This window comes from Sciurus carolinensis, chromosome 2 (assembly GCF_902686445.1).
Source record: "Sciurus carolinensis chromosome 2, mSciCar1.2, whole genome shotgun sequence".
Lineage (NCBI taxonomy): Eukaryota > Metazoa > Chordata > Mammalia > Rodentia > Sciuridae > Sciurus > Sciurus carolinensis.
The window spans coordinates 67,723,641-67,744,976 of record NC_062214.1 but is presented as its reverse complement, the minus strand read 5'-3'; the positions used below and the strand labels follow the sequence as shown (position 1 = coordinate 67,744,976).

At 43.2% G+C, this 21,336-nt stretch overlaps 1 protein-coding gene across 2 annotated transcripts in view; it reads left to right on the top strand.

The window, feature by feature from the left end:
* Adamts17 (ADAM metallopeptidase with thrombospondin type 1 motif 17) overlaps positions 1–21,336 on the top strand; it is a 346,209-nt gene that overhangs the window by 96,117 nt on the left and 228,756 nt on the right. For both annotated transcript variants that reach the window (XM_047540680.1, XM_047540679.1), the window contains exon 7: positions 3,497–3,540. In XM_047540680.1, the coding sequence (XP_047396636.1) occupies positions 3,497–3,540 (44 nt within the window). The remainder of the gene's footprint in view (positions 1–3,496; positions 3,541–21,336) is intronic.

The window sequence follows — 21,336 nt, the reverse complement described above, 5'->3', positions numbered from 1 at the left end:
CATGCTATAGCCTGAATGCTCCATTAGAGCATTACGCTGAGTGATATAGGCACAAGATAATTACTGAATGACTCTGCTTATATGAGGGACCTGGAGACATTAAATTCATACAGACAGAAAGTAGAATGGTGGTTACTGGGGGATGGTGGTAGAGCCTAGTAGGGAATCAGTGTTTAATGGGTGCAGAGTTTCAGTTTTATAAGATGGAAATGTTCTAGAGCTGGGTGGTGGTGATGGCTATGTGACGTTGTGAGTGTGATTAACAAACACTTCTGAGCTGTGCGCGTGATGGCTAAGATGCTTAATTTTGTCTTACATGTGTTTACCATAATAAAAAATTTTAAAACATATTGTTTTCTAATTTAGCACATTGGGGAGGTGACGACTGCCTGGGTGTGGTTCTGGGTGAGAGTGCTGGGGACAAGAAGTGTCTTCTTCCAGGGATAAAAAGAACAAGGCTCCCATACCTGCAGGCAGTGGGTCCCTGGGGGAGCTGATGCATGGTCGCCTGAATGACACTATATCTGAGGCAGCCCAGGAGCCTGTGTTTTCTTTCTCCATTTCATGCTGACACCTCAAAGCTACCCAGTACTCATGATTCCTCTCACCTGCTTCTGTGGAGCTGCTAGACTGAATGGACCACATCCTCTGGGTCCACGCAGATGTTAAATTGAAGACCTCCCACGAGGTGGGGAGGTAGTGTTGGAGTTGGAGCTGGCTGAGAAGCATCGTTTAATAATTAGGGGCAGAGAGCTGCAATTCCCTAGGTTGGGATAATAATGAGCTGATGTTTTTGTAAGGAAATTGGGTGCAAGGCAGCTGCTGCTCTGAAGCAGTCCTTTCGTCCCAGAGTAATCCGAGCTCAGTGTCTACAATGGAAGCTGTGCAGGCATGATAGTGTTCAGGGGACAGCGTCCCCATGTCCTGGGCCGAGGACTGGAGATTTGAAGGTTTCCTTTGTTTTCTTTCCCCCGATGTGCTGTGTCTGGGCCTGCGTGTGTTCTCCTGGATGCCCACCAACCAAAAGACAGCCACTGTGGAGGATGTGAGCTTATGACATCATATCCAGCAGACACCACTGAGCCAGAAGCAGCAGAAATGAAGTTTTCTGCAGCTGTGTCTGGGGCTAGAGACAGTCACTGAGTGAATTGGGTGTGGGGGCCTAAAGGGGCCCACACAGAGGACTGGAGTCTTGGGGGCCTCAGCACCTGACATGCATTACCTTTGGCTCTGCATCTGACCCAGAAAGTCAGGAACACAGGATTTCTCCCCCAAGCCCAGATCTGCACTTCTACAGAGAGTGCTAGGCAGACACCCAAGCAAACTCACAAGACCAGCCATCACTACACTGCTGGGACATCTCTGCTGGCCTCTAATCTTCCCTTCAGCTCCTCAGGATCATTGTGCCTGTTAATTAGCCTCATAAAGGGAACTTTCTGACAGAAAAATTAAGTCAGAAGACTTGCTTTTATAGCTCCTTGTGGTTATTCCCTCTCAATTTCCATGAAGTTCTCTTGGTTTTGGGGTGCAGTCATGGTAAGTATGGGGGTCTTATTTCTCCCCTTGTTAAAGTAGTTTTAAAATCGATTACCTGGAATAAGTTCTGGACATCTGTTGTACAGCATAGTGTCTATAGTTAACAGTAACATTGAATGCTTGAAAACTGAGAAGGGAGTAGATTTAACATTTTCTCGCCACAGAAACTTGATTAGTAAGTAAGATAATGGATATGGTCATTGACTGGATTTAATCATTTAGTGAGGTACACACATTGTATCATATAAATCTATATAATTTTTGTCAACAAATAACAACATACAATGATAAATTGACCCAAACATTGATTACCAAAAATATGTATGTTCTGAGAAAATTTGAAATTTCCATCAAAGTAAAACCTGTGTGAGCTGCTGACATGGTTGGCCCCGGCTCCCCTTTACTCTCTCTCTGCACCTTCTAAACTGTCACATTTATCCTTGCCACCTGCCTTACCCACTGTGGACTTGAGGCAGTCATCCTGGACCTGGGATTCTGTACATCAGAGCCCAAGCAGAGCCCCTTTAAACTACAGATTCACTGTCTGTGAGTACAAGTGGGCCGATGGGACCTTTTAAGATTCCCATCCCTGATCCAGAAACAAAGCCAGGGCTGGGGACACGCAGGGTTTGCTCCACTCTCATGGGAGTCCACAGTGGGTGATGAGAATCGTCAGATGCAGATTATGCTTCAGGGGCTAATACACCAAAGTGTGCTGTGTGTTGGAGGAGGCTGAAATCCGGAGGGGAGGCCAGAGATACATCTAAGTAGACTAAGATATATTCCATGCTTGCATAATTTTATCAAAATGAACTCTGTCATGTATAACTAAAAAGAACCAATTAAATAAATAATAAATTTTAAAAATGGGGTCAGGGGAGTAATACACTCCATCATTGCCCCCAGTGTGAATGGCAGGTCATATCCTGCCCTGAGATTAGCTGTAGGGAGAGGGAGAGGGAGGGAGAGGAACGGAGGCGAGTGAATGCCAGAATGCAGGAATGGTGGGCCAGAAACTGGCATGTGTTTCCCTGGTAAGGGAAGACAGGCTGTGGCCCAACCAGGGCTGCCACTTTTTATCCTAACTTGACTTAGTGTCAGCATTGTCTGGCCAGCACTATCTTCCTTCCCAGACTTTTAAAAAAGGAAGACGAGTAGTGGTGTGTTCTGAAACCTGCAGCTGTACTAGGTGTGTGTAGAACTGCAGGTGAGTGAGTGCTGTCTGTGGGCCCTATGAGAGATGGGCATGGGGCCCAGGAGGGACTGCTGCTGGGGCCACCCTCTCCTTACCCAGTTCCTAGGCACTCTGTAGTTGACTAGTGACTGTGAGAACTTATGGAGGAGCATTGCTCGTTACTGTAAAAGTAGGCTCTAATCCCTCGTTTCACATGAGAGGCAAGAGTGAACCCTTGGACCTGAAGACCTGGGGCTAGACCCAGTTGAGCATCTCTGGGGTCTCACCCAACCACAGCTGCACACCTGGGGGATTGCAGAGAACTTTGAAGAATAGTTTTCAGAAATGACTTTTTCATTGACTTCTCATAGATACGATTCATGGTCATTAGAAGCAGTTGCTGCCCAAATAGAGGAGCTTGGAGAAGCCATTACAGTTTGATGATATTGACTGATAATTGTTTTCAATCAATAACTTAACCTCTTCCAGAACTTTTTCAGCTGTTGGAGTCTTTTCAGCAACTGTTTTTTATGGACTCGTCCAGCTATAAAGGGAGGGTCCTCATGGGGTAACTGGGCTTGCCACTCAGACATGTTGTAGGCCAGTTTCTCTTGGCAAACATTGTTAATTGTGGTACGTCATTGTGACTTGTGACAACTAAAGCCATAATCAAGGTTAATCTCAGTGTTTCTTCTCCCATTTTTCCAGGAAACCACATCCACCTGACTATGTCTATCTCTCTCCCTCTCTCTCCTTTTTTTTTTTTTTTTTTTTTTTTTTTTTTAGGACAGATTTCTGCGTTCACAAAGATGAGCCGTGTGACACTGTTGGTAAGTTTAGAGTTCAAATAATGATGCAAGGGGCTGATATATCCTGGGACTTCTTAACACTTCCAGTCTGAATGAGCTGTCAATGAACAAGTTCAGTATTTTTTTTTTTTTTTTTTGGTTATTTTCTTGTAAATTGGTTGATTTTTTTTTTTTTTTTCCTGAAAAGTTTTGAAGTTGCTTATGACAGACAGCATCTGGTTGAAGGGTTATTAAGTAAGACAGGAAAAGTTAAACCGAAGGGGAAGAGCCACTAGGCCACCTTGGTGTCTGCAGTTGGGGGTGCTGTTGACTACAAGCATCTTGGTCATCAGGGCAAGAAGGGACTCACTGAGTAACACAATTGTCATGAGACAGAAGTGTAGTGGTTTATATTTGTGCTTGCAATTGATCTTTAGTGAGTGCCTAAGAGTAAAGCGTGACTGTGTAGTTTAAGACCAGTCTCCTCTACCAACCCTGGTGTAGGCGGGTTACTTTCTAGACAGATAATACTGGTACCAATGTGCTCTACTGGAAGAACGCATTTTCTCTCTTCCCCTTTCTTCCCATCTTTCTTCTTCTCCCTCACTCGCCATTTTCCTTTCCTTCCCTATTCTCAATGATACATGGCTTGTTCTTGAATTCTCAGTTTTCAGTGGAAAACACTCTTAGGGTGTAGGAATAGAATGCTTGGTTAAGAGAGGAAACATCAAGAGCTTTCCAATATTGTCAGCACAAACCTTTACCAACTAGGAGCTCCAAATACTGCATTGCCCAAAGCAAAATCATGACTCTTGCACACTTCAAATTATAGTAAAACTGAAGGAAAACAGGTTCAAAAATATATAATACTGTGAAATTCAAATTTTAACAACTTATGCTTCTCATAGAATCTCAGCTGTAGGTAACCCCGAGTCTTTGCTGTCTTTACCACAGATGAATTGGGTGACCCTGGGTCACCCTCTATTTTGGGTTTCTTAATCTGTCAAAAGATCAGTTTGGGTTATGTCATTTATAAAGCCTTTCAAAATCTAGTATCACGTTATGTAACATTTATTTTGTATATTCAAGTTTACAAAATGATTTTTTTAAACTTCACATATCCTGTAAACAGCTAGAAGAACAGGTGTCAAAAAACAATCAATAAATCTGTGTTTTGTTATTTGGGATGTCTCTGTAATGAAATTAGTAGACTAGGAAATGGAAAGCATGGTTCTCTTGAAGGATAGCTGACCAGGCATGTCTGGTTGAGGCTATAGAATGTGCGTGCGTGCGTGCGTGCGTGCGTGTGTGTGTGTGTGTGTATTGACCTCTGTCCATTGATAGAGTTTCCAAAGAACGAGTTTCCAAATCACGTACTATCCCCAGAATTTTCCCTATTTTCCAACATTCACAGGTCAACTTTGATGACTACCATAGCTCTTTCTCGAGGACATCTCTGCTCTGTGCGTCTGCTCCCCTTGCTTGGCTTGGGGAGGCCCTCATCCTCACATAGCCCTGGCTCATACTACCCATCTACCCCGAAGACTATGCAGTACACAGAGCCAGGCTTGGGCCTCCACTCTGTGTGTCTTGAGAATCTGACTCAGGATTTGAGAGACTCAGTCACCATTGTTGGTTGGTCGGCTGATTGAAGGAAGGAAACAATGAGTACAGTATTTGTGAACAGCATGCATCTAGTCATATGGTTTTCTTTTATATGATTTATAGCTGGTTTTTCTTTGAATATGTGAAATATTCTTTTGATAGAAATCTGCCATTAATTGCAATTTGTACTGTGTTCAGGCCCCCTGTGGAAGATCAGGCAGTTAGTACTAAGAAAACCTCTTTCCCTCTTCTACATCACATCACCACACTACTTTTAATAGTTCTCTCAGGCTGCCATTACAAAACACCACACAGACCACATGGCTCAAACAAAAGTGTACTTCCTCACAGTCCTGGAGCCTGGAGATGCAAGATCCAGGTGTTGGCATATTTGGTTTCTGGCAAGGTCTCTCTCTTTTTCTTGCTGATGGCCACCTTCTCACTGTGCCCTTACGTGGTCATTCCTCTGAATGTGCACCTCTGTTGTCTCTCTCCCTCTCCCTCTTCTTCTTTTTTCCTTTGCAGTTCTGTGACTCAAACCTAGGGCCTGGTGCACGCTAGGCAAGTGCTGAACCATTGAGCTACACCCCACCACTCCCTCTTCTTATAAGTTCATCGTTCATATTGATTAGGCCCCTATCCTTATGACCTTATTTAACCTTAATTACATTTTTAAAGGCCCTCCCTCTTCATATAGTCACATTGAAAGTTACAACTTCTACATATTAATTTTGAGGGAACACAACTCAGTTCATAGCACTATTCATTGACTCTTAGCCACATGTTACCAGGGAACATCTGATGTCCTTATGTGGCCTTCTAGCTGCATGTGTCTCATTTCCTAAGCAAGAAAGTCTTAATGGCAGGGCTGGGTGTAATCATTTTTCATTTGACAGCTGATTAGCTGAGATCCGATCCAGCCTGTCTCCTGATGTCCATTGCATGTTCTTTCTAATACCTCAGTGGTTTTCAACTTTGACAACAATGGAAATGAATCCTCTTTTGAACACAGCTGGACTTATATGGTGTTTTATGAGGAAACATTTATTTTAATGTGTCATAAGTCACTCTTACATGTTATCAAGTCAGTAAGAACAATGGTGTAATTTGATAAAGATAAAAATTTTGAAAACTAGAGGGACGTCCAGCATATACTAATCTCGACATCCAGTTTATCTCTATATTTATCATTTAAGTTTGATGCAATTATAGAATCACAAAAAGTGACCAAGGTAGAAAGTTCTTTTATTTCTATCACCCAGCTTCCTCTACTGGTAACTTGTATTTTTTCAGGGCATTATTAAAACCAGGAAATCAGTGGGTCAAAAGCAATGACTACAAATGTCCCTCAGTAGTCACTCATTTTGTGGTATGCTTTTATATATATATATATATATATATATATATATATATATATATATAGCCAATCCTCTATATCCATGGTTTCTCCATTTTTAGATTCAACCAAACATGGATTGAAAAAGATAAGGTATAGACTTTTTTCAGTGCTAGGAATTGAACCAGACCAGGGCCTTGCACATGCTGGGCAAACACTACCACTGAGCTATATTCCCAGCCCTGCACATACTTTTGTCTCATCATTTTTTCCTAAACAGTACAGCATAACAATTATTTAGACTTCAATCCCATTGTGTAAAGTATTATAAACAATCTAGAGATGATTTAATGTATATGGAAGAATTGCTTAGTTTCTCTGCAAATACCACACTATTTTACGTAAAGGACTTGAGCATCTGCAGATTTCAGTAACTGGGAAGGCCCTAGAACAAACACTCCTTTGATAGCAATGGATGGATATAGTTTTGTGACATTCATCACATGTGTATCTTTGTCCATTTACTCCAACAATTAAGAACAGAGTGAGTCCATCACCTCTAAGACATTCAGTGGCCCATTACTCACCCCTTCCCTCTCTGATCTTCAAACCTCTGCGTTTTATCTGTATTCCATCTGTATAATTTTGTCATTCCCAATCTCTGATTTAGTATTTCATTTTATTTTGATTGCACTGAATGGAAAAATCATCTGAATCACATAGATATGTGCTTGCCAATGCAAGGAGACTTTGAACAGCTGCCCTGAAAGCTCAGGATCCAGCTCTTGCTTGAGTTACTGCATCCTGGTTATGTAGAGAATGAAGCATCTAGTACCTCAAGATAACTGGGAGGATCTCAGGGTTGCCAATGTAGTACAGTCTGGTAATAATTACATTTTTATTTCCTTGTTTTAATAAGGATTTAGCTCCCATATAGTAAAGAGCACAAATCTTGATGGATTTTTAAAATTTGTGCCTATATTCTTTTTTTTTTTTTTTTTGTTAATCTTGTATTAATTGCAATAGTTTTAAAGCAATGTTTTGAATTCTGTTTTAATCTGTGGCTTTTTTATGTAGTGGTAAAATATGCTGGTATGTTTTGACTATGGAATGTCCTCCAAATGGCATGTGTTGAAGACTTGGTCCCCAGCTTGATGCTATTGCAGGATGGTGGAATCTTTAAGAGGTAGGCTGTACTTTGGAGTTGTAGGTCATTGGGAAAATGCCCTGGAAGAGAATTGTGGGGCCTCTGAAGAGGATTGTGGGACCTCTGTCTCTTCTACGCACATGCATTCTTTTTTTCTCTCTCTCTTATTTCCTGGCTACCATGAAATGAGCAACTTCCCCTGCCATGTGTTCCCAGTGATATTCTGCCTCACCTCAGGCCCAAAAGTAATGGAGCCAACCAACCATGGACTGAAACCTCCAAAACTGAGCCAAAGTAAACCTTTCTCTTATCAGTTGATCATCTCAGACGTTTTCTTGGTTTTGATTTGTTTTTACAGTAATGGAATACTAACACATACATAACATAAAATTTGCCCAGATGGTTAAACTTAAGTATATAGTTCTGTAGTATTCAGTACATTCACATTGTTGTGCAATCACATGACTACACTTATCCACCTTCAGAAGGTTCTATCATGCCACCCTCTAGTAGGTTTTCTCCCCAAGGGTAACCTGTTGGGTTTTAATTATGATTTTAAAAGTAGTTTAAAATATATTTCAGAATTAAATTTAAGTGATGCATTGGAAGAATTTCTGAGGTACTGAGTAGATTTTAGGGTTCCGTGAAAAATACTTTCCTTCTATATCACCCAAGCTACATCAGCCCATTTTATTCATCTGGATTCTTGATGATAAGGAATAAATAAGAGTAAAAGAATTTATCCAGGCTGGGAAACCTTCCTTGAAACATGAGCAGCACCCGAGAACACCCAGAAAGGTGAGGTCACAAATACCACGTAGCGATCGGTGGCAGGGCCTGTTTTTTATGTACCATTGTGACTGTGTTGATGGTCTCTGTCTGCCCTTCCCCATTACCACCTGTGGTAGATTGAGGGAGGCTCTTACTCTTTGGGCTTCCACAGGCAATGACACCTCTCACAAACAGTGCATATGTGTGCGTGTGTTTGTGTAATCTCCCAAAGGAACGGTGCACATTACCCAGAGGGGGAAAGATGCATGCTAGACAGTCCAGAATGGCCAGTGTGCACTACACCCCAGACCTTTAGTAAACATAGAAGCATGGGGCTTACCATCTTGGGACTCAAAGGGGTCCTGCTGATGAAGGCAAAGGTGGAGTTTTCTGATCTCCTTGGTGTAGAGGCCTCACCATACTCCTCCATACTGGGTGAAACTTGACTGAGAAAATAAAAGGACAAGTATTATAAAAGTAACACCAGAAGGACCCTCTTTTCCTTCCTCCCATCTCTGCCAGGGTATTCTTGGACCTTTTTGGAAGAGGAGGGACAGTAGGGATGACACCTTAAGGTTTCTGCTGATCTTTACTTTGGAGAAGAACATACCAGGTGTTTTAGTCAGCTTGTTTTGCTGCTGTGACTAAAAGGATCTGACAAGAAAATTATAGAGGAGGAAAAGTGTATTTCAGAGGTCTTAGTCCATAGAAGGCCAGCTCCATTTCTCAGGGCTTGAGGTAAGGCCAAACATCATGATGGAAGAATGTGGGGGAGGGAAGCAGCTCACATGATGATCAGAAAGCAGAGAAAGAGAGTCTCCACTTGCCAGATACAAATATATACCCCAAAACCATGCCCCCAATTCCCTGCCTCCTCCAATTGCATCCTACCACTTTAGTTACTACTCAATTAATCCCTGTCAGGATTAATTCACTGATTGGGTTAAGACTCTCACAACCCAATCATTTCTCCTCTGAACCTTCTTGCATTGTCTTGTGAGCTTTTGGGGGATACCACATCTAAACCATAACACCAGGAGAAAGGGCAACTTATAAAATAGAAGAATCTGGAGAAGCAGACATCATCCTTAGTAGAAATCCCTGGACCTTATCTTTGTAGGGTCCAGAATGATTTGCTTTTAAGCCACAATTATTGGGTAGACATTGTCTTGGAGAGGTGAGAGAATGAGGTCATGGAGGCAGTGGGATTCTGGGTCCTTGGCCCCCTTTTATCTTCCTCTTCCCAACACCTAAGGAGCCACCCCTCTCCACTGCCTACTGACCAGACAGATGTCTGAGGTACAGTCAGTGGACGTGGGACATTAATCTTGCTCCTATCCCTGCCTGAGCCTTGATAATTTTTTGATAGCCCAAATCAAGCTGGAATTTATTTTTTTTCCTGCTTGGATTCATAATATTTTTTAATGAATGGAAAAGATTATCTATTACGTTCCCAGTAGAGGGGGATAATTCTGCACAAAGGACAATGGAGATATTCTACAGTTACGTGTAAGGCCACATTGATGCTGCTGAAGGCCTACACACCTGGTCTGGGCTACAGGGCCCTGCTGCTGTGGTCTTGCCTTGAACTTGGGTGGAAGTACCCCATCCTTGTGTCACCCACAGCTTTTATGCCACATGCTCTCACAGGTTTGGGAAGGTTGAGGGGAGCTTCATAGATGAGGCCACTGATCTCCTATCAGCAAGTCCACCTGTGAAGGAGAAATGAGGGAGTGGGTGTGGTCAGAGAAGGTGAGAGAAGAGAATATGTCCAACCAGGACCTTGGTGTTTGGGAATGAAGCTTTGATTTCTGAAGTGTGTTTCAGATCAATTGAACTCGAAACCAGGAGACCAAAGGAGCTGGGGAATCCTGAGAGGTGAAGGAGACTAGGTTATTGACAGTATCATAATGCCAGGTCCCTTGGAATTGTATTCATTGAACATGCCAGGGAGGTAGAGAAGCTGTGAACTGAAGAGTGTCAGAATTTAGAGCTCACGAGTGATTGGAATGCACTTTGTATGCATAAAAACAAACACATCAAAATTTGTCCATTTGGCTCCTGTACTTTACTTTCAGTCACTGTGGGGCCGTTTGCTTATTCCTACCCTGGTGCCCTTGCTTAAAAGCCCGTGGGGATATCTGTATAGGTAAGACTTTGTTACTCTATACTGTGGTGGTATAGCTAAGTCTTCATTCTGTTATCATGGCTTTGAATTGTCAAAAGAGGTGTTGAAAGTTTTGTTTGCTGGGAGAGTCTGGAAAGTGGCATTTGGTGTGCTACAGAACAGTTTTGCTTTAAGGGTAAGCTTTGGTTTCTCTGTTTCTGGGGGCTTTCCTATTTGCTTTATATCCCTTGTAACCACACAGAAGTCAAGTTTCTATTGTGCTTCAAGATTACTGGTTAGAAGTACAAATGATCTTCAACTTTTACTGGTTCATCTTATAATTTTTTGGTTTTAAAATAGTGTGAAAGCGATATGCATCCAGTAGAAATCACACTTGAGGTTTTGAATCTTGCTCTTTCCCTGGGCTAGTGATACATGGTTCAGCCCTCTCTAGTAGGCCATGTCATTGTGAGGGAAAACCCACTGTAGGCAAGAGCAACCCAACACATTGCAGATTGCCACTCATGTCCCCTCACTGCAGCGTGCTTATTGCTAAGCTAGGATGTATATTAGGTTATGGATTTTAAAGACATTGTGGACTTGGGATATTTTTAACTTAGAAGGGGTTTATCTGGATGTAACTCCATCATAAGTCGAGGAGCATCTCAAGGAATTACTGCCAAGGGGAAATATCTCTTCAAATGACTAAGTTCTTATGTGTCAGTCTGCCTGATAATCCATCCCATTTTGGCACCATCAGTGTGTCTCCATTTCAGGCTGATCCTCAACATGTCATTTTTCTTCATCTTCGTTACTCTAAGAAGTTACAAAGATGAAGGCTTCATACTTAATTACATAATTCCATATTAGTTGCCCCAATCAGAAAACCTGTGGTCTGTAGTAAATTTATCTGTTTGTCATAAGTTCTATTGGTATTTATAATTATGCTTTTGACCATATTCTCTGCTTTTTCAGAGGTTTTATAAAAGCTTTCAATTTGGGAAATCAAATATGCATACCTCTGGCCATCAGGGTGTTTTGGCAAGCTCTGCCTTCCTCATCATACTGTACAAAAATAGACTATCCACTTAAAAGAGTTTGGAAAGTAGCAGTCTGTCAATTTTCGGGTGTTGTATCCACAAATCCAGCTTGGATTTCTTAGGCAATAGAGTTGCTGGGAAAGAAAAATGTATATATTTCAATACTGGTTTATTCCCCCACATGTTAACTTTAAATGATTGTTTTCTCAAAAATGTCAGTTAAATTGGGTATTGGACAGGGTCTTCTAACAGACTCTGTACGACTGTCCTATGCATGGCTTAAAAATAGTGACTGGGGTGAATAAAAGTGTAAATGAACATATACTTGTGTTTAGGCTTATACATGTGCACACATATGCCTGGGTGCATGTATCCACATGGAAGTATGTACTGTGTTTCCTGTACTAGAAGTTCTGATGAGGCTTCATCTGTACCTACAAATTCTATGAGTTCTGTGCTAGTCCTTGTAAGAGCCTTATACTGAAAAGACCTTATTGCCCTGGCAACTGCACAAGAAGACCCACTGCAGGAGCTCATGTTAGGACTCGGCTGGAAATCCATAACTTAAATCACTTGCCCCAGGGAACCAAATTCAACTTGTCTTGTTCCTCCTGCCAGGGTCTCATCTGAGGTTGTGTAATGCTGGACTACATTAGAAAATGGTGGAAATATGGTAGGTATGCTTGGGATCAGATTCTACCAGCCTTTTGGAGAGGTAGAGCCAAGATTTAGTTGGAACTAGACAAAGACCAACGCAACACTTGACTGTGCCTGATTGCCTTTTGGGATAGAAAGCAAGAGGTCTGAAAACATGAAGAAACTCACTGTTCAGGGTGTCCAGCCATGGATCTCCAATGCAGGCATGGACTCCCCTTGAACAGTCAGTCCAGGAAAGTGGGTACCACACTGAGGGTGGTTGATGAGAGTAGCAAGCTGCTCAGCTTGCAAGAGGACTCTAAAACCAGTGTCCCTTCCATTTAGATAGCTGCTAACTACATGCAATACCAGTGACACTGGTGTCAGGCCAAGTCTATCACCCTCTCATTCTCTGCAGAGTCTTGGTGTGACAATGGCAGAGGGAGTGTCCATTGTTCCCTCGATGTTTCCATTCCTCATGGCTAAAGGAACACTTCATGATTAACTTGGAATGAAGGCCCATTCTTCATCTGGTTACAGCACAGCTCTTATTCTAGTCATGTGGTTCTGAGTCACTCCTGACCTAACTTACTAGGTTTGTTGGAAACAAACAAACAATAATCCTCTCTGAGTGGAAGAGGGGGATGCAGTAGCTAAATGGGAAACCAGGCTGTATGAGATGCCTCTGCTATGAGAAGGAAGAGCCTTTTGAGCCTGCACCAGAGGAATGCATAGGAGAGGTACAGGGATCAGGGACCATCGCTGGGTTCCACAAGAGAAAAGACCCTAGCCTTGTTGGAGGAAACCCAGGAAATCTCAGACTGGTTGCTGAGGAAGGGCTGCCAACACAGTTTCCTGTGTAATGGCCCTCAAGACACCTTTGACCATATGCAGGGTCCCATCATCTCCATAGTAAGCCTGAGCCCATCCTCAGGATTCACTCATTGGAAGAGAGACAGGGAAAGCTCAGTGCTGTGATCTGAGCACTGGCTCTGCAATTGGATTTAGAAGCAAAATCTGAACCTAATATTTCCAGTTCTTTTATCTGTAAAATGGGCATGGCAATACCTAGAGGTATTGTGAGGGCTAACAGGGGTGACTGGATACAACCATTAACATGACCATTGTCAAAACTAGAAAAAAACAAATGTTGGTAAGGATGTTGAGAAATGGGAACCCTTGTGTAGTACTGGTGGGAATGTTAAATGGTGCATCTGCTATGGAAAATATAGCAATTCCTCAAATTAATACACATGAATTCTACTTCTGGGTACATACCCAAAAGAAGTGAAAGCAGAGACTTGAACTGATATTTGTGCACACATATCCAGAGCAACATTATTCCCAATTGCCAAAAGATGGAAGCAGTGCAAGTACCCACTGACTTAGAAGTGGATAAATAAAATGTGGTATAAAATGTGCTATAATAAAATGAACAATAGAATATTATCAAGCTTTTAAATAATTAGAAAATTCTGACACATGCTGCAACATGAATGAACTTTAAGAACTTTATGCTGGGTGAAATGAGTCAGTCACAAAAGGGCAAATACTGAGTAATTCTACTTATATGAGGTACCTAGAGTAGTCAGATGCATAGAATTGAAAAGGAATGGAGTTATTGTTTCATGACTATGGAGTTAAGTTTGACAAAATGAAATCATGGTGGATGGATGGTGGTTATAGTGCACAACAGTGTGGAAACTCAGTGCCACTGAGCTGCACAGGTACTGAAAGTGGTTAAGAGGGTAAATTTTATGTTATATGTAGTTTATGACAATTTTTTTAAAAAAATGAGATGGAAGAAGGAGATGTGTTAGTCAGCTTTTCTTCTTTGCCACCAAAATATCTGACAAGAGCAACTTAGAGGATGAAAAATTTATTTTGGCTCATGGTTTCAGCGGTCTCACTCCATAGTGGACTGACAATCCATTGCTCTGGACCTGAGATGCAACAGAACATTATGGTAGAAGTGTGTGGCAGAGCAAAGCTGCTCAGCTCATGGCAGCTGGGAAGGAGAGAGAAAGAGAGAGAGAAAGATAGACAGATGGAGAGAGAAAGATCATCAGTTCAGGAAGAAGATAAAACGCTCCCTCCAGAGCACGCCCTTAGTGACCTCCTTCCTCCAATGGGGTCCCACCTTCCAGTAGCTTACCACCTATCAAATGATGAGGTCAGGGTCCCCATGATCCAATCTTTGCCTAATATCTGAACCATGCTGCATTGGAGACCGTGCTTTCAGCATGAGAGCATTTTGGGGGACATTCCAGCTCCAAAACACAACAGGGCAAAGTTGGAATTTAACTCTTCAGCACTTCTGGGAGATTTTACCCTGGAAAAATGGTCAGGATGAGAGAAGAACAGTCATGAAGAAAGGGGGTCCTCTTTGGCTCTGAAGAACATACCTGGTGTTGGGTGCTGGGGTGAAGTATGGGCAGGGCAGGGAGGGAAGGGAAGGAGCCTGTGCAGGAAGGGAGAGGCTCCAGGTGTGAGTGGGAGAAGGTGAAGATAGGAGAGGCATTGTAAGAAGTAGTGCCGGTGGGCTGGATTAGGGCCCTTTTAATACAAACAGAGACCAGGATGCCTTTGCTGGTTTCCTTTTTGGTTCCTGGGCTGTGCTCCTTTGGCTTAGACTCCAGGGCTAGATTGGACCATGTGGGCGCTGAGACTTATTGAAGTTACTGTTGATATTTTTGGCCTGTGGGCAGTCCTCGTCTGCATCTGGCAGTAAACTCACCCCTTAGTGGAGCCAAGAGTTCATTTTCCCAACGACTGCTCAACTGTTTTACTCGTGGTGTGGAGAGCTGGGGTCAGTCAACTGCGGTGCTTGAAATTAACCACAGGGTCAGCGCCTGAGTGACCCTCCAGAGTAGAACTGCAGTGTTTGTTTGTAGCTTGCATATTTCAGGCAGTTCACCAGGCTCCTGTGGTCTTTGTGAGTTCATTAAATTGAAGAATCCTCAACTCTCCTTTGTGAAATTGAAAGTTGGCTCTGGGCTTTTCACCTCAATTTCTACAGATATGCAGCTTAAGAAATTAGAGTGCTGTGGGAAGGGGAGCCTGTTGTTAGGCAGAGACAGATCTGGGCCTGGCTATTATTTAGCGCTTCAGTTCAAACAGCCTTTGGAATTATTGGCATAGATAACCAGGATCGGAAATTCCTGACAAGTGCTGTCGTGGGGGGAGGGGCTACTTGATCGATATACAGAAATAGGCTAAGTCATGGTTAGAAAAGAGCTGAGTCATGGTCAGGGGAGGGCTGGGCCATGGTTGGGGAAGGGCTGAGTTATGGTTGGAACCTACCACTGACATGGTCAGGAGTATTATGGTCAAGACTATTAGCTGATATCTATAGGCATTTTTTTTTTCCCCTCCTGGGTGATTAAATTTCCCAGCCTTGCTAGCAATGGCCAAGTGACTGTTTTCTGTCCGGTGGAATTGGATTGGAAGTGACATGTGCTATTTCTTGGCCCGGTCTGTGCAAATCTCCTGTGAATGGTGCTTGGATCTCTTTCTTCATTGACTGACTGGCTAAGTCCATCCAAGGATTTAGTAGCCACAGTCCCCCAAACATTGGCTGTTATGTGAGTGAGAGGACAAGTGGGTTAAGGTGCTGAGATTTGGGGTTTTGTTTGAGACAGCACTTAACTTCGATGATCAGAAATGCTGAATTCTAAATATCTGCAAGATCCTGCTCTTTGGATACTCTGAGATCTCAAAGCTGTGAAAACTTCCATCTTGTTTGGCAGGCAACACCCCCCCACACACAGCCCTACCCGCCAGGGTGTGGTAAAGCCAGAATCTCTAGTGATTTTTAGCAAAGAATTAAAAAGCAGTCTTGGACCTGTAAAGGAGGAAAACTTAACTGTTCCCGGCCCCCATTCATTTTAAGTTCATTGACTGGGGCCCTGCAAATTAGACTGACAAAAAATTCCCCAGAATAACAAGAAAAAAAATGAAGAGAAATGTAACCTGTGCATGACACACACACAGGAGTGCCCCGTGATGAGAAACCTAAGGGGATGGTCAGTACTTGGGCTTATAAGCATCTTACCAAAAGAACAACGAATGTTGAGAGGTAACTAAACAAAGGAAAAGGATTTGGGGTTTCTAGGGTGACAAACCCTGGGAAGGTAACTGTATGAGGAAATCGAGGAAAGAGAGGGCTAGCTAATGAAGTTTATCATCAGATTCTTCTTATGCCCTGCCTGGGCTGATACAGGCTTAGAGTTGCCCTGATCATTAGCTTTATTCCTTCCTGGGGTTGGTGGGAGTAGAGGGGGACATCTTTATAAATTTATATGGTGGTTTTCAGCAAAGAGAGGGAGCGCAGACAACTAACTTTCTTACATCTGTTTCTTCTTGAATGCCTTCTACTCAAAATAGTTCTTCCTTCACTGACTGGGGAATGGGGCCATTCTGAGGGTAACATCTATCCTTGTCTTCCCCCTCTTTTCAGCCATGCCGTCCCTTCTCTCCACAATGCCAGGCAGGTTAGGGAACCTGATGGCTCATTAAACATCGAGGCATGCATAGGATGCAGGCTCTAGAACCCTTCTCTGGGGTTCCCTCCTTCAACATTAGAGAAAGGCCTCCTTCAACTTGTTCCCATGTAGAGTAGCCTCTTCTTGCTCCTCACACCCCTCATATCTCCTATTATATACCTGATGAAATCAATTTAAAATGAAAAAATGTTTACTTTGGCTCACGGATTTAGAGGTTTCAGTCCATGGTTGGTTGACTCTGTTGTTTTGGGTTCTATAACAAGACAGAACATAATGGTGGGGACTGCATGGTGGAACAGAGCTGCTTACCTCATGGAACCAGGAAGCAGAGAGAGAGAAAGGTGTTGAAATCACAATATCCCTTTAAAGAATATGCCTCCACTGACCTAACTTCCTTCCACTAGCCCCATCTCTTAAAGGTTTCTACCATCTCCCAATAGTGCCAACACTTCAACTCACGGCCTTGGGATATCCAAACTGTTAGAGACATCAGCACAGTTCAGCATCTCACGTACCTACAAGTGGTACCAAGATCCAAGCTTTCTTTAAACTTGGCCTTGGAGAGTTGAAGAGCTTTGCTTCCAGCAGAGCCATCTGCTGTGTCCCTATACTAATCGCTCTGTGGTAAATGAGGAAAGATCACAGCCAGCCCTTCTGATTTTCCTTTCTGTGTGATAAAGGTGAAATTGAGAATAGCTACCTTGTATTGAGAACTTAATTGTTTTAATTCATTCAGTCTTTACAACTTTGAGGAGGTGCTTTTATTATCTCCATCTTATAACTGGGGAAACTGAAGTAGATGACTTTCCCAAAGGCACAAAACTTTTAAGGAGAGAGCCATGATTTCACCCCAGGAAGTTCATTTCTAGTCTTTCCCCTTTACTATCCTGCCTTTTAATAACCTTTTAGGCGAAGTATTTGTATTATTTAGGTTTTTGTCTCTTTGACTAAAATACCTGACAAGGAAAACTTAGAGAAAGGAAAGTTTATTTGGGTTCATGTTTTTAGAGGTTCAGTTCACAGTGGGCTGACTCCATGCTTGGGCCCAAGGTGAGACAGAACATCACAATGTAATGGTGTGGTGGAGGGAACCTATTCTGCACATGTGATAAGTGTTAAAGAGAAAAAGAGGGGAGAGTAGGTAGTTGGTGGGGGTGGACTTGAATTTTTAGCTCTAGGAGACAAAAGCTTTACTGAGAAGATATTAGAAAATCAGACTCATTGTAACACTTTTGGCAGGCCAGGGCTTCTAGAAGTGCTGAGCTTACCTGCCTGATATGAATCTCTCTGAACAAAGGAAGGGTCCCTCCAGTGGGCAACCAAAATGGGCAGTTGTTTCATAGTGGGAGCAAACAGTTGCCCCCTGGGCCCACATCATCTTTGCTTTCTTTAGTTAGGATTCCTAGCCTGCTTCTGAGCCGTAATCAGGTCTGGGTCTCAGTTTTCCCACTCTGGTATACTTGGCCTTGGGAAAGTTACTTACCAGACTCAGTGATCATTGTGTTAATAAGATATCAACATCTTCTTATAGATTGCTATGTGAACATTCCTGTGGAACCCCTAATTAAGGGGACTGGTCTGTGAATTTTGTCCTTCCTTTTAGCCTGTCCCAGGACATCATGCCCATCCTTTCTCATTCTGTTGCTTGTAGATCTCATAGGAAGGGCACTGGATATTGCCCTTAGTAGCCAGCTGAGAGCTGAGGTATCCCAGACTTGGGTCTTCCTTTGGGCAAAGACAGGAAGCTAAGAATCCAAAAGGCAGAGGAGAAGCCTAAGGGCCTGATATTTTTTGATGGCCTAGCACCTGCTGGGTGATGTGCCCAGACTCTTAGGTAGCTCCTCTCCACTCCGGTTCACAAGTAAAGACTCTGAGGCTGAGTTACCCACCCAGACATGCAGAGGGAGCAAGTGGTAAAGCTAAGATGAACCCGGCCCATCTGACAAACAGCATATGCTTGTGCCCCAAAGGGGTGAGACTATGCAGAGGCAGGGTTGTGGAGGCCTGGGGGGCCTGAGAAACCATGCTCACAACTTTGAATTTGAGTCTGATGGTAATTGGGAGCCAATGAAGTGAACTTTCCCCTCCTTGTTGTGCAGAGAGGGGAGCAAAATTGAAGATGTGAACCATGGAGTCCAGCTGCAGAGTTCCCTCCATGACAGACCCATCCCTGGCTCTGTTTATGGAAAAGAGGAGAGGGAAATATGGGACAAGTGGGTTTATTTTTATTTTTTCAAATAACAAATGATTTGAAGAGGATCCAAATTCTTCAGAGTTAAGAGGCTTTCTTAGATTACCATGCTTGTAAAACACCCAGAGGTCTCCTTAAAACACAAATGTCTGGGACCTACTCTGAAAGTTCAGATTTGGGGGGTTTGGGCAGGGCTGCCTCCTGCTGATGCTTCTGACCTGGGCATCACACTTAGGGAACCCCTACCTTCCATTATTGTGACTGGGGCTCCTTTTGTTTCTTGTGAAGATTTGCTTATTTTAAAAAAAATGGCATGGGTGACATTATCAAGTCGTTTTCTCATTGTTTATATCATTTCAATGTTACTTATTTGCATGTCTTAAACACTTACTGCTGTTTTTTTTTTTTTTTTTAATGAAAATCAGTGAGGATGTGAGATTCCAAATTCCAGATTCAAATCTGGAAAATGTTTAACATCTGACCTGAATGAGAGGTGGTAGTAGAGCTGGTCACTAGGGACAGTGGATATTTGTGATCATTAGGATACTGACCATCATTAGTGAATCAAATTTGCCCTGAATGTTCTGCTGCCCTATCAGACTTTCCATAAAATTAGTGTTAATCTTTAAGAGAGGCAGAGGTGAGGAGTGGTTTTGAGCACAGCCCCTGCTGTCACCCTGCCTGTTTCCAACCCCAGCCCTGCTATCTACAGTGGGACCTCTTGCCCTTTTGTTTCAGTTTCATAATCTGTGGAATAGAGGCCATGGCAATTCCTATGACATGTGGTTGTGAGAAGGAAATGAGGTCCTGTAAGTAAAGGGGCCTGGAACTATAATAAATGCTCCAGCAGTGTTGACTGTGTTGTCCTGGTTTCAGCCCCGCCCCTCGTCCCCATCCCAACCAGGTGTCAGAGCCCTGGAAGTCCTCTGTGGTGGTGGAGAAACAAGATGCTTGAAGCAAATGGCTGTCAAAGGTAACACAAGCCACAGCATCAGTATCTGGCAGGTGCTAGACATGCATGGTCTTGGTTTCCTCCAGGGACTTTTGCATTAGAATCTCTGGGGCCATGCCCAGCTCTCTGTGTATTCACAGCTCTCTGGGGACTCTGATGCACACTTAATTTTGAGAGCCACTGATCTAAATCTTGGTGGTTCCAAAGAGAAAGGAGAGATGAACTCTGCTGTGTGTATGTGGGGATAGGGACCTGAGCTTACAGGCTCAGGAAAGCCAGGTGCCGTCAGATACATGAAAAAGCCAGGAGGCAACTGTGGCACAGTTTATGGTTAAAGTGCTTTGCTGGCAAGCCCCAAACCTGGACATTCAATCCCCAACACCTCAAAACAAAACCCAAAATAACCAGGAGGGGAGCACTTGGAACCCCCTTGCCTTCCCTGAGCATTTCTGACTTCCTTTCCAATGTAGATACTCAGGAGCGGCTTTTCTGGCAAATGGAATCCTGCTCATGTCCCTGCAGACAGAAGAATCAATCGCTGAATGATTTTTCTCTCTTGCATCCCTGCAACCCCTGCAAGACTCTCTTGTACCCTCCCTTCTGCATCTTCTATTGCTGTGTCAGGGGGTACTGCCATAAAGTGTCCTTGTATAGCCCAGGTGTTCTTGAATAGTCCAGGCTCTTTTCCCTTTTCCCAGGCTTTCCACGGTGTTATTCTATAAAAATAATTAGCTTCATTCATTCATTCTTTTTGCAAAAGCCAATTGAACAGAGTGCTTCCTCCCTCAGGTTCCTACTGCTTTTCTCTTGTTTGATTTCATAATATTCCAGATATTTTCTATTGTCTCCTATACCCCATGGTTACAAAATCAAACAGGACAAAACAGCTGTGCATGGGCGGTTGAGGGGGTGCCTCAGGGGCAGCCAGAATGGCCCGTCCCTCTCCACCTTGGCTCAGCTGCTGATTAAATGGAAGGGTTCCCAGAGAGGCTCAACAGCAGAGCAACTGGGGAGTCCCTAGGGCCATCCTCAGGACCAGTTGCAGCATTTCCTGTGCCACAGAGTGGCAACTGCCAAGATAACTGTAAATTTTGAGATAAAGTTAAAACCCCAGGAGGTTTTCATCTTGGAAAAGAACCTTTTAAGACAGTCACTGTGTTGGACCAAGGAGTCATATTCCCCACATCCCACTGTGCACACCCAGTGTGTGAAAGTCAGAACTGGGCATGCAGGAACAATGGCTAGGACCAAGGAGGTACAGGTAAGAGGCACCTGAAGAAAGGGTCTCTAGGAGGAGCATGATTCTTCTCTTTATCAGTGTGTGACCTTGGGCTGTGACCTTCACCTTCCTTGTTCTTGTGGGTGGAATTGCTGTGGAACTCCTACATGTCAGGCAATATTGTGGGGATTAAATATGAAACCAACATAAAGCATTTGGCCCACTACCTGCCTGCCTTGTGGAAAAGGGTGGCTATGAGTTTGAGCTATTTAGTAATCAACTAGCTGTTCTACCATCTTCATTTCTGAAGGTGTCTGATCCACATCTCT